The 17,450-nt window shown below is 34.6% G+C and overlaps 2 protein-coding genes across 3 annotated transcripts; both read left to right on the top strand.

Annotated features, from left to right (window-relative positions):
• The first annotated feature begins 12,034 nt into the window (after positions 1-12,034).
• On the top strand, positions 12,035-14,742 carry LOC143616730 (uncharacterized). 2 transcript variants are annotated; one of them, XM_077089480.1, is made up of 4 exons: positions 12,035-12,497; positions 12,827-12,942; positions 13,791-13,901; positions 14,450-14,742. In XM_077089480.1, the coding sequence occupies exons 1-4, from the start codon at positions 12,275-12,277 to the stop codon at positions 14,525-14,527; spliced, it is 528 nt and encodes a 175-aa protein (XP_076945595.1). In that variant the 5' UTR covers positions 12,035-12,274; the 3' UTR covers positions 14,528-14,742. The 2 variants fall into 2 exon arrangements, with proteins under 2 accessions (XP_076945595.1, XP_076945596.1); XM_077089481.1 differs by having other exon boundaries at positions 12,040-12,497; positions 12,833-12,942.
• A 363-nt stretch (positions 14,743-15,105) lies between these two features.
• LOC143616729 (isoamylase 3, chloroplastic-like) lies at positions 15,106-16,633 on the top strand. Its single transcript, XM_077089479.1, has 5 exons — positions 15,106-15,232; positions 15,325-15,423; positions 15,501-15,562; positions 16,119-16,227; positions 16,342-16,633. The coding sequence occupies exons 1-5, from the start codon at positions 15,137-15,139 to the stop codon at positions 16,453-16,455; spliced, it is 480 nt and encodes a 159-aa protein (XP_076945594.1). The 5' UTR covers positions 15,106-15,136; the 3' UTR covers positions 16,456-16,633.
• Positions 16,634-17,450: the final 817 nt, after the last annotated feature.

The following is a 17,450-nucleotide window of genomic DNA, read 5'->3' as shown; positions in this document are numbered from 1 at the left end:
TTGATTCGTTATCTTAATGTAATGAATTGGCAAGTAAAGAATCACCTGATTCGTTATCTGGTTCGCTATCCTAGTTCGTTAGACTAATTCGTTATCTGGACGTAACGAACTGAATGAGCTAATTCGTTATGTCGTCTTAACGAATGGTCGACTAATTCGTTATCTTGCTTTAACGAATTGGTTAGTTGATTCGTTAACTTAAACCAATCTTATCCAGACTTTGACTCAGGGTCAAAGTCAAAATCAATAAGAACACGAATTTGGTCAACCATAGCCAGATCTGCAATTAGACCCTCAATACTTAACGAAAACACATGAATCTGGTATCGTTGGATTTGAAATTGCAGCGCCTACAAACCCTAACCCTTTGTTTGACTAAATAATCATGTTTAAGGGGTGCGATTTAGGCATATAGTTTACGGGTTCTTTGGGTTAGCAATTAACATATCAATCGTTAATGGTTTTCAGCAAGAATCATCAAGTTTGGTTCGTTTTTACCATATGTATACAGATCTAAGATTATCTAAATGAATCCGGACCTAAACGAATGATTTCTAATCATAAACGTACCTTAAACGAGTCAAACTACGAGCACGGTTAAGCCTTGACGTTGTTTTGGTTCTTCACGACGATCTAGCACCAACGGAATCGGGTTTCCACCTTCGAATCTCGGCTCGGGTTATAGGATAGTGTTTGTGTGTGTTTTCCAAGGTGTAGGCTATGGTGTAGAGATGGATAAAATGGAGAGGTTTAGGGTTTAAGGGATATTTATACTCCCTTAAGCCTATGGACCTAAGGCCCATTCCATTTCTTAATCCATCTTCTAAAGTCTAAGCCCGTCTTCTATTAGTTTATTTACTTAAACCGATACACGACACATTATAAAATAAACGAAATTTATTTTATTAATTCTTTATAAAAATTAGGATGTTACAATACTAGTATATCAATGATTGAAAAGTTTGATTACGATATCAAGTTTAAGGATAACCGGGGCCAATTTAAACGCAATTATGTTAATTTTCTGAATTACACATATTTCCTGTATTTTTTTATATTTGTTCATATCATTTCACTATTAGAGAATGGTAATAACTTTGTATTAATATTTATTACTAGGATAGTGTCCCGTGTTACACAGGGTGGAAAATATAAAAAACGTCCGGTAACTGTTAATCTTATAGATTGTAATGACTATTATATTACGTGTCACACAAAGAAAGCACCACCTTTTTAGCGTTCAATTGTTTTGGCGCTTTCACCATACACAACATGTTGCTAATTCGTTAAAAAACAAAAAGATGTTTAGTTTGAATATGCCTTTGTTGTATACGTATACAGTAAGTGAGTAAACTTATTTGTTTTCAGATAGATGTAATTTATAAGTAAACTAGCTTTTGAACCCGTGTATTACACGAGATTTGTCAAATAATAAAAATAAATTAGATTCGTTATTTCAATTGTGATTCTCAAAATACTTATAAGTTAATTTAATGTAGATTTAATGGAAAAAAAACAAACGGGTGGTTAATAAAAAGTACTAAAATAGCATGGTTTAATGGAAACGTCAGGTGTTGATCTGCAAGATATATTAAAAAAAGTACTAAATTTGCGTATCTGGTCAAACATCAGGTATGAAAATGAAACTTGATTCAATAATAAATAAAATCCACACTATGTTATAACCCACTTGACAAAATGGTTTTGACCCATAACCCATGAGGCCATTAATAGCTAGAATGAATGAGATGAGAGATTAGGAATTAGAAGAAATGTAGGCTTGACACCTAAGCTTCAACATTTTCTTTTATTAGAATTGTAAGATTAAAGTGTTTAATTGGTGGAATTTGACTTTGTGTATAAGGAGATGAATTATAAACTCAATTTAAAATTTAATGTTCTAAAGTTCATAAGGGTAAGTTTATCTTCGTTCATATCACTGTTATTAAATTTAATTAGGCAGTGTAATATGAAATCTCAAGTATCAACAACTATTTAAATGCAAAACTTTTTGTATGCCAACAAAAAAGAATCTTATAAAAGTTGATTAAACTTAGCAATAGTAGTATAATCAAGCCATCTTTGATTATTCCATAACAAAACTTTAACATGATAGTAGTATATCAGGCCATCTTTATATATTCAATAACAAAACTTTAACATGAGAGTAGTATAATCAGTCATCTTTAATTATTCCATAACAACACTTTAACATGAAATGAAAACAACAAACAAATTTAAAAACATAAAATCCCCACGAGAGCATTTGAAAACAATTCACTTAGAATATTCATCCTTAACCCTAATGTATTTAAATATAGGGTTTTCAATTATTTTTATTATGTATTAAACTATTATTGGCCGGTTTATTTTATCAGGTCACGTATTTTGAACATCTATTCTTTTCGAGTTTACATCTTTTAAATACAATCATACTATTGTACTATCAGGGTTAAAACACCACCCAAATGAAAACGTGTTCGGGTTAGAACATATATTCTAAAAACATGTATTCGTCCCTCATATGTTTTTTTCATATGGGTCATAGATGCCTCTCGACATGATTTGACCCGTTTTCTTTTAAATTTAACACAATAAAAAATCACGATCATGTAATGCATTTGACGTGATTCGTCGCAATGCATGGGTAATAGTGGTTAGTTTTACTATGTATTTATGGTACGATTTAAGTTAACTGTTCATCATTTATTTGTATAGTAATAATAAACGAATATCTACAATTTATCCGGTTCTAGAACCTGGCTTGACTGATCCAACTGGTCCAATGAATATACCATGTCACACCCCGGTTTAGGGCCTAGGCGTGTGACCACAAGTTGGTACCACTTTTGTAAATTCATCAGAGTTGCGGTTTTATAGCGGAAGTCTTTAAAATATTTACATTGAAAACTTATTATTATAAAACTCGGGTTTAAATACCCGTTTGATGTTTCAAATACATTTCTTTAAAAAACATAACTTTATATTTCCAAATAAAATATCTGAGCCATCAGATAGCATCTAATGACTATAACTCCAATCTTCGTCGCCGTAGTAAATAGGAGAGAAAATAGAATTTCTTTCTTCGTCTTTACAAAAAAAATAGGAGGAAGCTGTGACACGTTCACTAAAAAAAATCCTTTTGTAGCGAATAATTTATTAAAAAAAATAAATAAGCTTAACACAAAAGAAGAAAAAGAAATATAATAACCTGGTCCCGAGCATCTACCATTATACCCATAATGGTGGGTCATACTGTTGCTATCCATAATGGAAAGGAACATTTACCTATCTCTTCTTGTTTGTATGTTCTAACATTTCTTGTTTTCCCTGTAACATGGGGGGGGGGGGAATACGTCAGCGATATGCTGGTGAATCGTTGACTCTAAAAACATTTTATAAATCTTTCTTTGACTGACAAGATAGTTTTCATGAAACACCCTCAGCAGAAACGTCTCTTATTTCTGGGATTTGTACCACTTGCCATACACACACAATTACGGTTCTCCGGGAACTGACGCCCATTGGAGAACTTTTATTATGACCTCTAGTCTGCGGCCACGTAGCCTTGACTGATAGACTAGATTGATTATGTTTGGATCCAGACACATGTGTACTCGGTCTGAATTGTTTTTATTTTCTATCTTGTATTTTAATAGGGATCACGTAATCCCATAAATCTTTATTTGACTGTCTTTGTTTAAGATAAACAACCCGTTTATCTTGACTGAAAAAGGTTTAACGTATTCACCTGTGACTGTCTGTTCTGAATGATGTGGTGATCTCGTTTGAAAACCTTTGTGAATGAATGAATGATTGACCTATAATAAAATAGGTTTTATATAAATACCCGGATCGTCTCTTAATCCGGCTATAGACCTTTAGTCTGGTTTGATAGCTTAACCATGATAAAAGCGTTTGTTTATTCAAAGCATTTGGACCTTTAGTCCATTTCTTTATTTACCAATCATATGCTACGTTTCCTCTTCGAGAAGAAACGTCTATATCGAGTTTCTTCTTCAAGAAGAAACATAATTTCTTTAACTATATTCTTTTGAATATTATATTTCTTAATCATAAAGAAATACTATTTTAACTATAACCCTTGCTTAAGAAAAGTTATATAATTCTTAATTATGATCAAGGTTTGGCTATACTTCTGACTTATGGTCTAAGCCATAAATAATAACATAATAATAACTTAGGCAGAACCCCTTACCTCGCACGGGTATTCGGAGTTAAATATTCCTAAGTTTATACGGGCAGCACTTCTACTCTATGCACGTCTATCGAGGCGTTATTTGATCAACTTCTCTTGGCACGCAAATCGAGGCAACGTTCCGTCGCCGGGCCGTGCACGTACTTCGAGAGGGAATGTCGGGTTTCTTGAGTGGCACGCACTTCGAGGAAACACCGGGTTTAAAGCACGGATTACGATGTTATGATTTTGGGTTGGGGGCACGCAAAACGGTGTTACGGCACGCAAACCGAGGTAGAGAGAGTGAGATTTTTAGAGAGAGAGTGGCTGGTGTGTGGAAAGAATGTGTCATGGCCTCCCCTTTTATAGCCGATTTTGTGCTCCATCGCGATACGCGATGGAGTCTTCCCCGTGCTCATCGCGTAGCGCGATGGCGTCTGTCATCAGATCATGCCACGTGTCGCCACGTGGCCTGACACGTCTGCCACGTGGTCTGACACAATCTGCCACGTGTCGTGGCCTGCTGCCACGTGTCACCAGAGGGTGACACGTGTCCACTGACTAATCACGGCCATCGCGATACGCGATGGTCGTCTCCTTGGACTCATCGCGTAGCGCGATGGGTCGCTGGATATTATTTTTCGTTTTTAGTCCCTCGTCTTTGATAGCTTGTCATTTCTAGCCTGATTCTCGTTGTCCAAAAATACTAAGGCGGCTCTTAAAGCGGCTCGCGGCGATGCGAGCGTGCGAAGTGCAAAGTGCGCCATCAAAGCGCCACATTGCGTCCAACGCCCTTCGCCGTCGCCTTCGTCCTCGCCCGAGCGCGTCGGGTGCTACGCACCCTCCGCTAGGATCATTTGGTGCATGATATTCATAAAAGAATATAATTATGGAAATTCTATCTTTTATAAAGAGCTTCCATTTCCTTTCCACTTTCCATGTGGGATGGGTTTTACATTTCTTATTTATACCTTGGTGGAAGGCTTCCACTTTCTTACATCCTTCCATGTGGGATGGAGTTTCCTTATTTCTTTCATGTAAGTAAACTTTACTTAGGAAATATTTTTATTTCCTTATCTTTCCTAATTTTAATATTTTCTCTTTACTTACTTATTTTGAGATTATTTTTGATCCCTCAACTTTCCTAAGTTGTTAAATTTGGATCAAAATTTTTGGGGATGTTACATCCTCCCCACCTTGGAATGAATCTCGTCCTCGAGATTCGTTGAGTCAAGAGTGAATGGTTCTTTCTTTTCTACTGTTGATTAGATACTATCTAATCGGGTTCTTGTTGTATGCAGACTGACTAGGGTTTTTATTTTGTTGTTAACTTACATCCTCGAATGATGTAACTAGTCAATAGTTCAGAATATCATTAGTAAATATAAATTGCTAAACACGTTGATCAGTTGTGTTTAACTATTTACCTTACCGTTATGTATTCTAAGCATTTACTGATGTTAACTTCCTAGTCGTTTTGATTCAATCTGTCAAATTTATTCCCTTAAGTTGTTGTTTGTTAGATTCAGTCTATCGAATCTATTTCATCAACTTGTTTAGATTCAGTCTATCGAATCTATTCCATCAACTTGTTGGTTAGATTTAGTCTATCGATTTTATTCCATTAATGTGTCGTTTTAGATTCAGTCTATTGAATCTATTCTATCCTTGATCTTAATCGATGACGTTCTATATATTCTAACAGTACTCCTGTACTTGGGTTTAATCATATTCGCTATACTTAGCGATTGTATTCCTTGAAAGTCTTCGAACTCTTTTTCTTTGACTTTTTGATCAACCTTACTAGGTATAATATTCTATCTGTTGTATTGCTGGAATGCCTTGTAGTCAATAACGAACTTCTTTCGATTATCCAGTGTTGATATATCATCTTCCTAGATGATAAGTTCTCTCAACGTTTATTTGTTCTAAGTTTCACATTAACTTTTCAATGATTGTACCTCTCGATTGTTTTTAGAGGTAATGAATATAAGCATTCTTGTGTATTGACACGATCTATATGCTTAATATTTCATTTATAACTTAAGGAATTAAATACCCTTCTTTGATTACGAAACTTCTCGTTAAAGAACGAGTTATGAAAAGTTAGCTAATCTATCTTGACATTCCTTGGATATGATCTTTGTCATTCCTTAGTCTTGACTGGCTTTTCTTTTCGGGCACTCAGTCTTAAAGTGGCCCGTTTCTCCATATGTAAAACATATTCCTAACTTCTTTCGACATTCATAAATTGTGTGTCCTGTTCTCTTGCAGTATGCACAATTGTTTGAATTTTCTAGTCGATACTTTTCAGTATGTTTTCTTCCACAAGTTTTACAAACTGACTTGGGAGTACTTTCTTCTTTTCCTAACTTCTCGGAATCTTTTGGTTTCTTTATCATTCATCTTTTCTTCTCCTTGATTCTCTATCATGTTGTTGATTAAGTAACCGGCAATTCTATAGCCAAATCAACTGTTTCTGGCATATTGGATCGTACCATATCTCTCATTTCTCTTGGTAGTCCATATATGTAGCGAGTTACTTTGTTATATTCCGAAGTTACTAAATGTGGAATCAGTCGGCAGTATTCTAGGAATTATATTCCCTAATATTTGTGCCAACAACCTTGTGATTCCGTAACTTAGTTTTTCTTGGGAGGACTTATTGTGAGAGTTTGCACTTTCTTTTCTTTGACATACTACAATAAAATTTTAAAAGATAAGTCCGATATTCGAAGAATTCAAAACATATCTTTTATTTATCTTATTATAGTTACAAGAGTGCATTTACAATTATACTCTCTACTAAGGTTCTATTTTCTCCAGCGAATGACTAATATCTTAATCTTGCCATCTTTCTTGATAGTCTCCTTTTCTTTTTCTTCTACTTCCATCTCTTCCATTGTTTCTTCCTTTCGAGTGCACACAAAGTAAGGATCTTGTGTTGCCGGATAACATTCTTGCTCTTGAATATATTCTTCCGGCTAAGTCCTTACTTCTTCCTTTGGCGTCATTGGTTTCTTGGATCTACTCGATCCTGTTCCATATGCGTTTGAAATTATCTGAGCCAGCGGAATGTCAGAGTCATACGAATTCGAATCTTCCTCCATTTTCGTTTGACATGAACTTTCGTCGCTAGATATAGGAATTGGGAGAAAAGACGTTCCCATAAATCATTTTCTTTTGCCAGATCGAGGCTTAACGGATTCTTCGGTAGATTGACGATCGCAGATCTGCGTGAGGTTAGTTTTAGGGATAGGGAGACGTTGCGAGACGTTTCTATCTTATATCTTATCCGTATTTGTTTCGAATGATTCCTAGATACTTTTCAACTAAGTATCTTGTTTACTTGCATCAATATTCTGAATATGTTCTAGATACTTTTCAACTAAGTATCTTGTTTGAATCAATCAATATTCGTATAATAAGTTTTCATAACTTATCCTTAATCAAAGCCTAGGTATTATCAAATACCTAATTCGCTAAGATTGATGGCTCTGATACCAACCTGTCACACCCCGGTTTAGGGCCTAGGCGTGTGACCACAAGTTGGTACCTCTTTTGTAAATTCATCAGAGTTGCGGTTTTATAGCGGAAGTCTTTAAAATATTTATATTGAAAACTTATTATTATAAAACTCGGGTTTATATACCCGTTTGATGTTTCAAATACATTTCTTTATAAAACATAACTTTATATTTCCAAATAAAATATCTGAGCCATCAGATAGCATCTAATGACTATAACTCCAATCTTCTATCTCTTCTTGCTTGTATGTTCTAACATTTCTTGTTTTCCCTGTAACATGAGGGGAAAATACGTCAGCGATATGCTGGTGAATCGTTGACTCTAAAAACATTTTATAAATCTTTCTTTGACTGACAAGATAGTTTTCATGAAACACCCTCAGCAGAAACGTCTCTTATTTCTGGGATTTGTACCACTTGCCATACACACACAATTATGGTTCTCCGGGAACTGACGCCCATTGGGGAACTTTTATTATGACCTCTAGTCTGCGGCCACGTAGCCTTGACTGATAGACTAGATTGATTATGTTTGGATCCAGACACATGTGTACTCGGTCTGAGTTGTTTTTATTTTCTATCTTGTATTTTAATAGGGATCACGTAATCCCATAAATCTTTATTTGACTGTCTTTGTTTAAGATAAACAACCCGTTTATCTTGACTGAAAAAGGTTTAACGTATTCACCTGTGACTGTCTGTTCTGAATGATGTGGTGATCTCGTTTGAAAACCTTTGTGAATGAATGAATGATTGACCTATAATAAAATAGGTTTATATAAATACCCGGATCGTCTCTTAATCCGGCTATAGACCTTTAGTCTGGTTTGATAGCTTAACCTTGATAAAAGCGTTTGTTTATTCAAAGCATTTGGACCTTTAGTCCCTTTCTTTATTTACCAATCATATGCTACGTTTCCTCTTCGAGAAAAAACGTCTATATCGAGTTTCTTCTTCAAGAAGAAACATAATTTCTTTAACTATATTCTTTTGAATATTATATTTCTTAATCATAAAGAAATACTATTTTAACTATAACCCTTGCTTAAGAAAAGTTATATAATTCTTAATTATGATCAAGGTTTGGCTATACTTATGACTTATGGTCTAAGCCATAAATAATAAAATATAATAACTTAGGCAGAACCCCTTACCTCGCACGGGTATTCGGAATTAAATATTCCTAAGTTTATACGGGTGTACCGTATTATCTATGGGTGTACCGTATTATCTATGAAGTTTATACGGGTGTATCGTATTTATTTCAAACTGTTATTACGTATATATCAATAATGGGTGTACCGTATTATCTATGAACTCGTCACCCGCTTCCATCAAAGAAGTTTGTCATTTGTCGGGATGTAAGGCCCCGTTACCGGTGCCCCACTTTGGACGTTGGATCTACTTATAAACACAGTTCTAAACACCATAGTTAAATAAAACTTTCGCGGAATATTAGACCTTTCATAAAACATTACATAATATTTCATAACTTGTCTAAATCAACATCTTGTCTTTCAAATTTAGAAACATTGAACATAAAACATAAGGGGGGACGGGGCACCGCGTGAAGGGTGCTCCATCACGCGTGATGGGTTTTTGCACACCGCCGCCAGTACCTTGTCAAGCTTGAGTGATGAGATTTGCGTGATGGCCATCACGCGTGTGATGGGGTGAAAACCAAGGAATGGAGCCGTTGGATGGATTATTTCATCACATCCATCACACACCACACACCACACCATCATCCCTAGTAAAAAACCATCACATATGATGGATTTGGGGTTGGTGATGTGGCACCATTTGATTGGTTGGGGTGTGTGATGAGTGATAACCACCCCTCCACCCTAACAGTGTTCCATGAGATGCAAGTTTCTTCCTTTCCATGCCATGTGCCCACGTCAAACGAGCTGTCTCATCCTATTCACATGCGTGCATACTAAAAGTCAGCTACGCTGAGTGAGTTTTAGTTAATCAGGTAACATACCATACACTCACATGTTTATACATATGCATCCGAAGATACTTAATATATAATCTGCTTGCCTTTCTTTCATACATATATTATCATATACTTTCTTTCTTTCTTTTCATTCATTTTCTTTCATACTTTTACATTAAACCTTACTTTACATAATTTTACGTTTTAAAGAGCATTACGCCCTACTGCCTCGAGTATTATTATGGCCCGGTTCCCATTCTGTCTCGAGAATTATTAGGGCCCGGTTCCCTTTTTGCCTCGAGAGCTATTAGGGCTCGGTTCCCTTTCTACTTCGAGTATTATTAGGGCTCGGTTCCCTTTATGCCTTGAGTGTTATTAGGGTCCGGTTCCCTTTCTACCTTGAGTATTATTAGGGTTCGGTTCCCTTTCTTCCATACAACCATACCATACCTGTATACATATTCATAATCATAACTTTCATACACACATACATACATCATTCATACATCATATATAATAATCATATCTTTAAACTACCTCCTGGTGGTACATGCAATATCCGAAGATTGTTCATGCACCGCCAAGCATTCATTCATACATAAGCATACAAGGCATACACTTACCAATTAAGGTAAGTGTATTAACTAATCACATCGAGTATGCACACAGCCCCGAAAACATAACAAGGAAAGGGGCTAGAAACTCACCTGAATCCTGTTTCGTCCTCCGTTTACTGTTATTCCCTTCCTTAACTGAGCTTGGCTGACTGTACATTAATTACACGTATCAATACTCATCCTAATCACATCATTTATATATTTAAGCCAAAATGGCTAAGTCTGGTCTAATCTAATGGTCTTGTTTTAGAATACAATTCACTTAGAATATTCATCCTTAACCCTAATGTATTTGAATATAGGGTTTTCAATTATTTTTATTATGTATTAAACTATTATTGGCCGGTTTATTTTATCAGGTCACATATTTTGAACATCTATTCTTTTCGAGTTTACATCTTTTAAATACAATCATACTATTGTACTATCAGGGTTAAAACACCACCTAAATGAAAACGTGTTCGGGTTAGAATGAGGGTTAGAACATATATTCTAAAAACATGTATTCGTCCCTTATATGTTTTTTTTTCATATGGGTCATAGATGTCTCTCGACATGATTTGACCCGTTTTCTTTTTAATTTAACACGAAAAAAAATCATGATCATGTAATGCATTTGACGTGATTCGTCGCAATGCATGGGTAATAGTGGTTAGTTTTACTATGTAATTTATGGTACGATTTAAGTTAACTGTTCATCATTTATTTGTATAGTAATAATAAACGAATATCTACAACTTATCCGGTTCTTGAACCTGGCTTGACTGATCCAACTGGTCCAATGAATATACCAGGTGCCAAATACGTCATTGCTAACATGCTAATACGATCCCGCCGCAAAGCGCGGGCTCCTACGCTAGTACATGTATATATATATATATATATAATTTACTAAACTAACAGAAAAAATAAATGAATAGATTTAAAGCATATATTTATAATTTATATGACAATTTACAACAACAACAATGATGATAATAATAATAATAATAATAATAATAATAATAATAATAATTTGTAAATTACACATTTTAATGATAACATTGGAAATTATATTCTTTTTGATATTTGAGAAGCATAGTTTGTTGTTGATTTTTAGATTTCACCAATTAATTTGGAATATATAGTAGCATAATATGTGAATTTTTATTTTTATAAAAATGTATAGGTATAATATAAATAACGTGTAAAAGAAAAGTGAATAATTCTAAAAATGAAAAATGTCTACGGTTATTTTTCTTTATTAAAATAGGTAGATAAGAAAAGTTTGTATGGTCGTATAATAGTAATAATAATAATATAATAGTAATAATAATAAAAAAGGGGAATAAATACAATTAATTAATTAGTGTATACCTTTCCTAATAATAAAAAATAAAAATAATTAATGTACGAAAATCGACCGTGAACCAATGTGGTGTCTATATGTCCTTCCTTGCCCTAATTCATTATTATTAATCTTCACTTTCCCAATCCAATCAATCTTCAGCGGTTTTCCATATCGTCGACAGCGGCTTGATGGCATGGACTTCTTCTTGTTTTTCTCCGTCGAAAGGTATCATCAGTCGAATCCATTAGATTCTTCTTGTTATTACTCTAGGTGTTAGAAACCCTAGTTTTGTAATATTATTTTATTTCAACATTCTATCCTGTGTTAGGATTATTCAGCTTGTGTAGATTGTAAATTGAAACCCTAATTAATAATATATTCCTCATATAGTGTTTTCTTCATTGTGGATTTTGTTTGTAGTCTTAGATATTCTTGATTCTACTAAGTAATTAAGTGTGTCTATTCCTTTAATATTTAGCAAGTGCCACCGAGGAGGACAAACTCAAGGATAGGTACGAAAAATTCCTGGTTGAATTTGAGAAATCCTACAGCAACCCTCAAGAGAAGCAGAGGAGGTTTGAGATTTTCAAAAAATGTGTGAGCTACATCGAGCGCCACAACCTCACCTGTCAGCCGTGGGAAAGGCTAGGAATCACCACCATGGCAGACGTGGAGCTCGAAGAGCTTGCCAACAGATGCTCCCCAGGTGAGCCGACATACATGATGTGCGAAAAGATTGATGGCGCATACGTCCCCCGTCGCTGCGCTCCGTTATTGCCAACTCGGCCCATTGTTGATATTTGGGCACCTACAGAAAAGCTATTCGAGGCTGAGGTTACGCGCAGGATACAGAATGCCCACAAAGATGATGAAAACAACCAAGGTTTGTTAGTTGCTTCCATGATCGATCTTGATATACTTATATAAACATTCTACTAAGCGTACTGTAATCACGTTCTATTCAGATGTAACCCAAGAAGACTCCGCTCCCAAAGATGAAAATAACCAAGGTTAGTTTCCATGAATTGATTTTTATTTATTTGAAGAAAGATATAAAGCTTGATTATATAATTTTTATTGAGGTGTAATTTCATGAAATAGTATATATTCTGTGTGACTGGTGAGTTCGTATCATTTCATGCAATTGTGTGGAATTTGTTTTTATAAGTTTTAAGTTTTGCTAACATGGAAAATGTTGCTGATTTGAACAAGTATTAGATGAACAAGAAAGGGCGGATGCTGCTGCTTTGAAGAGAGGGGAAGAACTTGACGAGAAAGAAGCCTTAATCAATAGTAAGAAACGGAAATTAGGTGTGGAGGAAGGAAAGGTGATTATGATTATTATTATGTACAGTCTTCAATATATAAGTTTCCTTTTTTATCATTATGTGATTCATATGCTTCTTTTTTTTGCAATTCCAGAATGACATTATAGCAATGTACTTATTTGTCTTCATTATAGGTTGCAATTATAACTAGGCCTGTAAACGAACCTAATGAAGGCGTGCTCGTGTTTGTTTAACTGAACACGAACACAAAACAAACACGGATATATAACCGAACAACTTTTTTTGTTCATGTTTGTTCATTAAGAGAATGGCCATGTCTGTGATCGTTTTTGTTTGTTTGTTTAAAACTTAAACGAACAGTTCATGAACGTAAACCGACACAAACGAACATAAACAGACAAAACTAAAACGAACATAAAAGAAGGATCCCCTTTTATGCTTATATAACATAACGAATGTACTTGTTGAAAATTTAAATGAACCTATAGTACATAAGTAAACGAACATAAACGGGCGTTCGTGAACATAAACGAAAGAACAAAATTTGTGCTGCTGTTCGTTCGTTCGTTTAATTAAATAAACGAACATAAACGGACTTCCCGCCAAACAGTTTGCGAACTGTTCCAAGAAGTTTGGTTCGTTTACAAGCCTAATTATAATCCATTTAATGATGAGTGGTCAATTATGATAACATTTCTATTTATCTATGATATGATAGATCCAACATGTGAAATGAAAGATATCTTTAAAATAATGTTCAAAAGTCAAAACATCCTAAATTCAGTTGTTTTATCAATTTGTTTGTTAAAGATAAGTTTAATTTTTTTCTTCCTGATTTGAGTCATAATGTTTTGCCACTTTTAGTCTTGATGCTTTCTGATTTACAGAAACTAAAGATGGGAATTATGGAAATTGAGGGGTTAAAAGGGGAAATGGTCAATTACACAGTTGAAGAGCAGATAACAAAGATGTTTGATGAGCTGGAAGCTAAGATTAAGGTATTGTTTTCTAAATTCCAAGGTTTTGTGTTTTAGCTTAAAGTCTAGTGTAAAGGGATACAATCTCCTACATTGTTTATTCCAAAGATTTTGCTTATTGCTGTAATGTTCTTGCTTATTGCTATTTGTTAAGATATTTAAGAAGTTGGACAACACTCTTGTTAACAAGGCTGTTTAAAGATGAAAAATATCTTTAAGGATACAGGTCAAAGGGGTTGTAATTCTTCCAAACTGTATTTTCTAATGCATTAAACCTCCTGAAGCAAGATGTTGGATCAAAGTTATTTGTTAGTCTAGTAGTAAAATAAAGTTTTGGTTTTTCAGTTCTGATTTTCAAGGTTTTTAACAATAAAACCCCAAAACTTTTAATTTGAACATTTTGGAAGTAAGTGTTTTTGGGTTGACCTCACCCGTTTCAGTAAGTTGAAATGGTTATACATTTGATGAAAACGTGTTTGACCTATCACCCGACCACCTGCCCAGTTTTCCACCTCTAGTATCCACACTTTCTGATTTGCTACTAATTTTGACTTGATCCTGATTCACAGAGAGACATGGAGGCAACTTTAAACAAAGTAAGACAACTAGTCGCCAATCAGCGTATGGAGATGAAAAGTGAGCAATAAGAGGGGAACACAACAGATGATGAAGATGATACGGAGCTTCAAGAGCAGCTGAAAGCAAACATGAAATCTCTTGTTCCTGAAATATTTTTATCTTTCTTTACTTTCTGAACTTGTTTTGTGTTTCAGACCCTTGCTTAGATTAAGACATGTTTAGATTGGATTATGTGATGCTTGAGACTCGTAATTTTATGCTAAGAATGGAAAGCACGTGCGGAACTGACCAATTAAAGGATTTTGGTGATTAGTGCATTGAAACAAATCTTTAAACCGAAGAATAAAAGCATAGATAGTTTCGGTGATGATGAACAATGACATTGATGCTGCAGGTTTTTTATGAATTGTTATTAGTTTAGTTATTAATTCGATTATTCTAATTTTTAATTCTGTTAGGTTTTTTCTTTTATTTGTGGAATGGTATTAATTTTAACATTTTCTATGCCTGTGATATGTTTTTCTTTATTTTTCTTGTTATTGATTTTTTCAGTACTTCACTTTTTTACAAAAATCACAGTTCTTACTTATTTTATTCTTTTATTTGTGGAATGGTATTAATTTTAACATTTTTTATGTGGCACTTAATGGTGTTTTTGCTACGTGTAGGGTGTACCGATGATGTTAATGGGAGATGAATATGGTCATACTCGCAATGGCAATAATAATAGCTATGGACATGATACTGCAATAAACCACTTTCAATGGTCACAAGTACGTGCGTTTATTTTTAGATTCATAACATTTCATCATAGAAACCGTGATCTTTAATCAATGAACCTTAGACTTTTACTTTGATCCGTTAGCTGGATGCAAGGAAGAACGATTGCTTCAGATTCTTTGCTGAGGTCATCAAGTTTCGTCAAAACCATCAAGTATTCAGACAAGAATATTTCATCGGCAATGTAAGTTTCGTTTTCATAATTTTATTGAACATTTTATAAAATTATATTTGTGTGACAGAAATAGTTTCCAACTGCAGAAGGAGATAACATGGCATGAAGATAACTGGGATAACCATGAGAGCAAATTTATCGCGTTCACGTAAGTGTTATATAACACTCGTTTTTTTTCTTAAGTTTATATGTTTATCAATGCTCCCATGGTGTTAATTTATGAATATTATGCAAGCTTGATAACAATATGTGAAAACCGGAAACACCAAAGTCAAATTTTTTAATCTGCAAAGCTGTAGGTTGACTTTTGAAAGTCAAAATTAGAGCTTCTTTTGTAACATATAACACCTCATATCAATCAATATTGTCCACTTTGCCCAAAAAAAGCTTGCATGTTTCTTTTTGTTACCCGGGAGATCACACATCCTTTGGGTTGTAAACGAGCCGAGCCAGGTTGGGCTTGGGCTTGGTCTCAAGCTCAAAGTTAAACGAGCCTGTTTGGCTCGCTTATTTTAACGAGCTGAAAAGTCGAGCTTAGAAGCTCGAGTGAGCTTCTAAGCTCACTCGAGCTTCTAAGCTCGACTTTTACGGTCTTGTATTTTGCTATACTCACATTTATGAGATCATATAAGTTTTTATTAAAAAAAACGCATTATAGTCATATATTCAGGGAAGTTGTGTTTCATGACAACTTCTTTAAACAGGCTTCATGATAGCAACGGAGGGGATATCTACTTGGCATTTAACGCACATGATTATTTTGTTAAAGTTCCAATACCTTCACCGCCTCAGGGTCGACACTGGTTCCGAGTGGTTAGTTTTTTTGTGGGTGTTTATTTCATGTTTACTTGATATCTAAAACTGAATATATGAAAGTTTATCTTATTTTTACTAAGTGTTTGCATTTAAAATATTTTCTTGACGCAGGTCGACACTAATCTCGAGTCTCCAAATGATATTATCCCCGAAGGTGTTGCTGGCATCGGGGATGCATATAATGTTGCTCCATACGCTTTGATTCTTCTTCAAGCAAAGCCATAAATAAGATTAAAAGGATAGATATAGCTGTTAAAATATCTGTCAAATGTTGTAGGTGACACTAAAATACTTTAATAATACGAGACGATGATGCAGGTAACTTATATACCAACACTTTTGTTGTTACATATGCACCCACACGGGACTCCTGGATGGCTTGATCATTGGGCCAAATTTATCTCTGTTCGACCAATAATCGTACGTAGGGAAGCACTGAAAATTTAAGAATATGACATTTGAATTGTTGTATTGTTACAGTAGCCTTGATGTTATGTTTTTCTGTCATTATTATGGGGTTTTGGGTTTTCATCTCTCCGGTGCACAAACTGATTTTTTTACAACCGCATTTCTGTTTGGTTAACAAAGTCAAAACCAGAACACCAAAATTGGTTATGAATACAAACAATTCTAACTGGTAGGAACCAGTTAGGGTCAGTCAACATAGTGTGTTATGATAGTTTTTTTTCCTTCTATTTTATTTTTGATTGATTGGTAATTTGAGTTTAAAGTTGCAAGCTGTTCTCATAACGTGTGACTTGTGATTCTACGAACTCTTAATCCAAAGTTTCAACTAAATTGCAAGTTTCCACACGCAATGAAGACTTTTTCCGTATAATTATGTTGACTACTATATGTCAATTAAGGAATTTTAAAGAAGCATTTGCTTTGAAATTTCTCTGAACTCGACACATCCCATTTCACAACATTACTAACATCAAGAAAACTTAACTGCTAAGAAGAAATTTAATCGTTGCCGTTTAAAAAAAGAAAGAAATTTGATTAAATACGGTTTATAAAGTGTTCAAAAATTGGGTGTTTAGTATATTGTCTAATAGCAGTTGGTATTACAAAACAAAAACAAAAACAAAATAAAGTTTGACCACATGAGCAGTTCACGACACCTTTCTCAAATCTTTGTAAGAAACATAACACAACACTTTGTGGTGTGGCCTCATAGCCTTAGCTGGCGTGGAACACTGTCACGGCATAAGCACGAA

This window comes from Bidens hawaiensis, unplaced genomic scaffold, assembly GCF_021521415.1.
Source record: "Bidens hawaiensis isolate Kalapana, Puna unplaced genomic scaffold, B.hawaiensis_p1.1 tig00049083_1, whole genome shotgun sequence".
NCBI lineage: Eukaryota > Viridiplantae > Streptophyta > Magnoliopsida > Asterales > Asteraceae > Bidens > Bidens hawaiensis.
This window is presented reverse-complemented; position numbering and strand designations above follow the sequence as displayed.

Excerpts from the sequence above, each read along its gene's own strand:
- LOC143616730 (XM_077089480.1), top strand. The coding sequence starts at position 12,275 with ATGGCAGACGTGGAGCTCGAAGAGCTTGCCAACAGATGCTCCCCAGGT. Across the intron at positions 12,498-12,826 it reads AGATGATGAAAACAACCAAG|TATTAGATGAACAAGAAAGG; the intron begins GTTTGTTAGTTG and ends GATTTGAACAAG. Across the intron at positions 13,902-14,449 it reads AGCTGGAAGCTAAGATTAAG|AGAGACATGGAGGCAACTTT; the intron begins GTATTGTTTTCT and ends CCTGATTCACAG.
- LOC143616729 (XM_077089479.1), top strand. The coding sequence starts at position 15,137 with ATGATGTTAATGGGAGATGAATATGGTCATACTCGCAATGGCAATAAT. Across the intron at positions 15,563-16,118 it reads AGCAAATTTATCGCGTTCAC|GCTTCATGATAGCAACGGAG; the intron begins GTAAGTGTTATA and ends TTCTTTAAACAG. Across the intron at positions 16,228-16,341 it reads GTCGACACTGGTTCCGAGTG|GTCGACACTAATCTCGAGTC; the intron begins GTTAGTTTTTTT and ends TTCTTGACGCAG.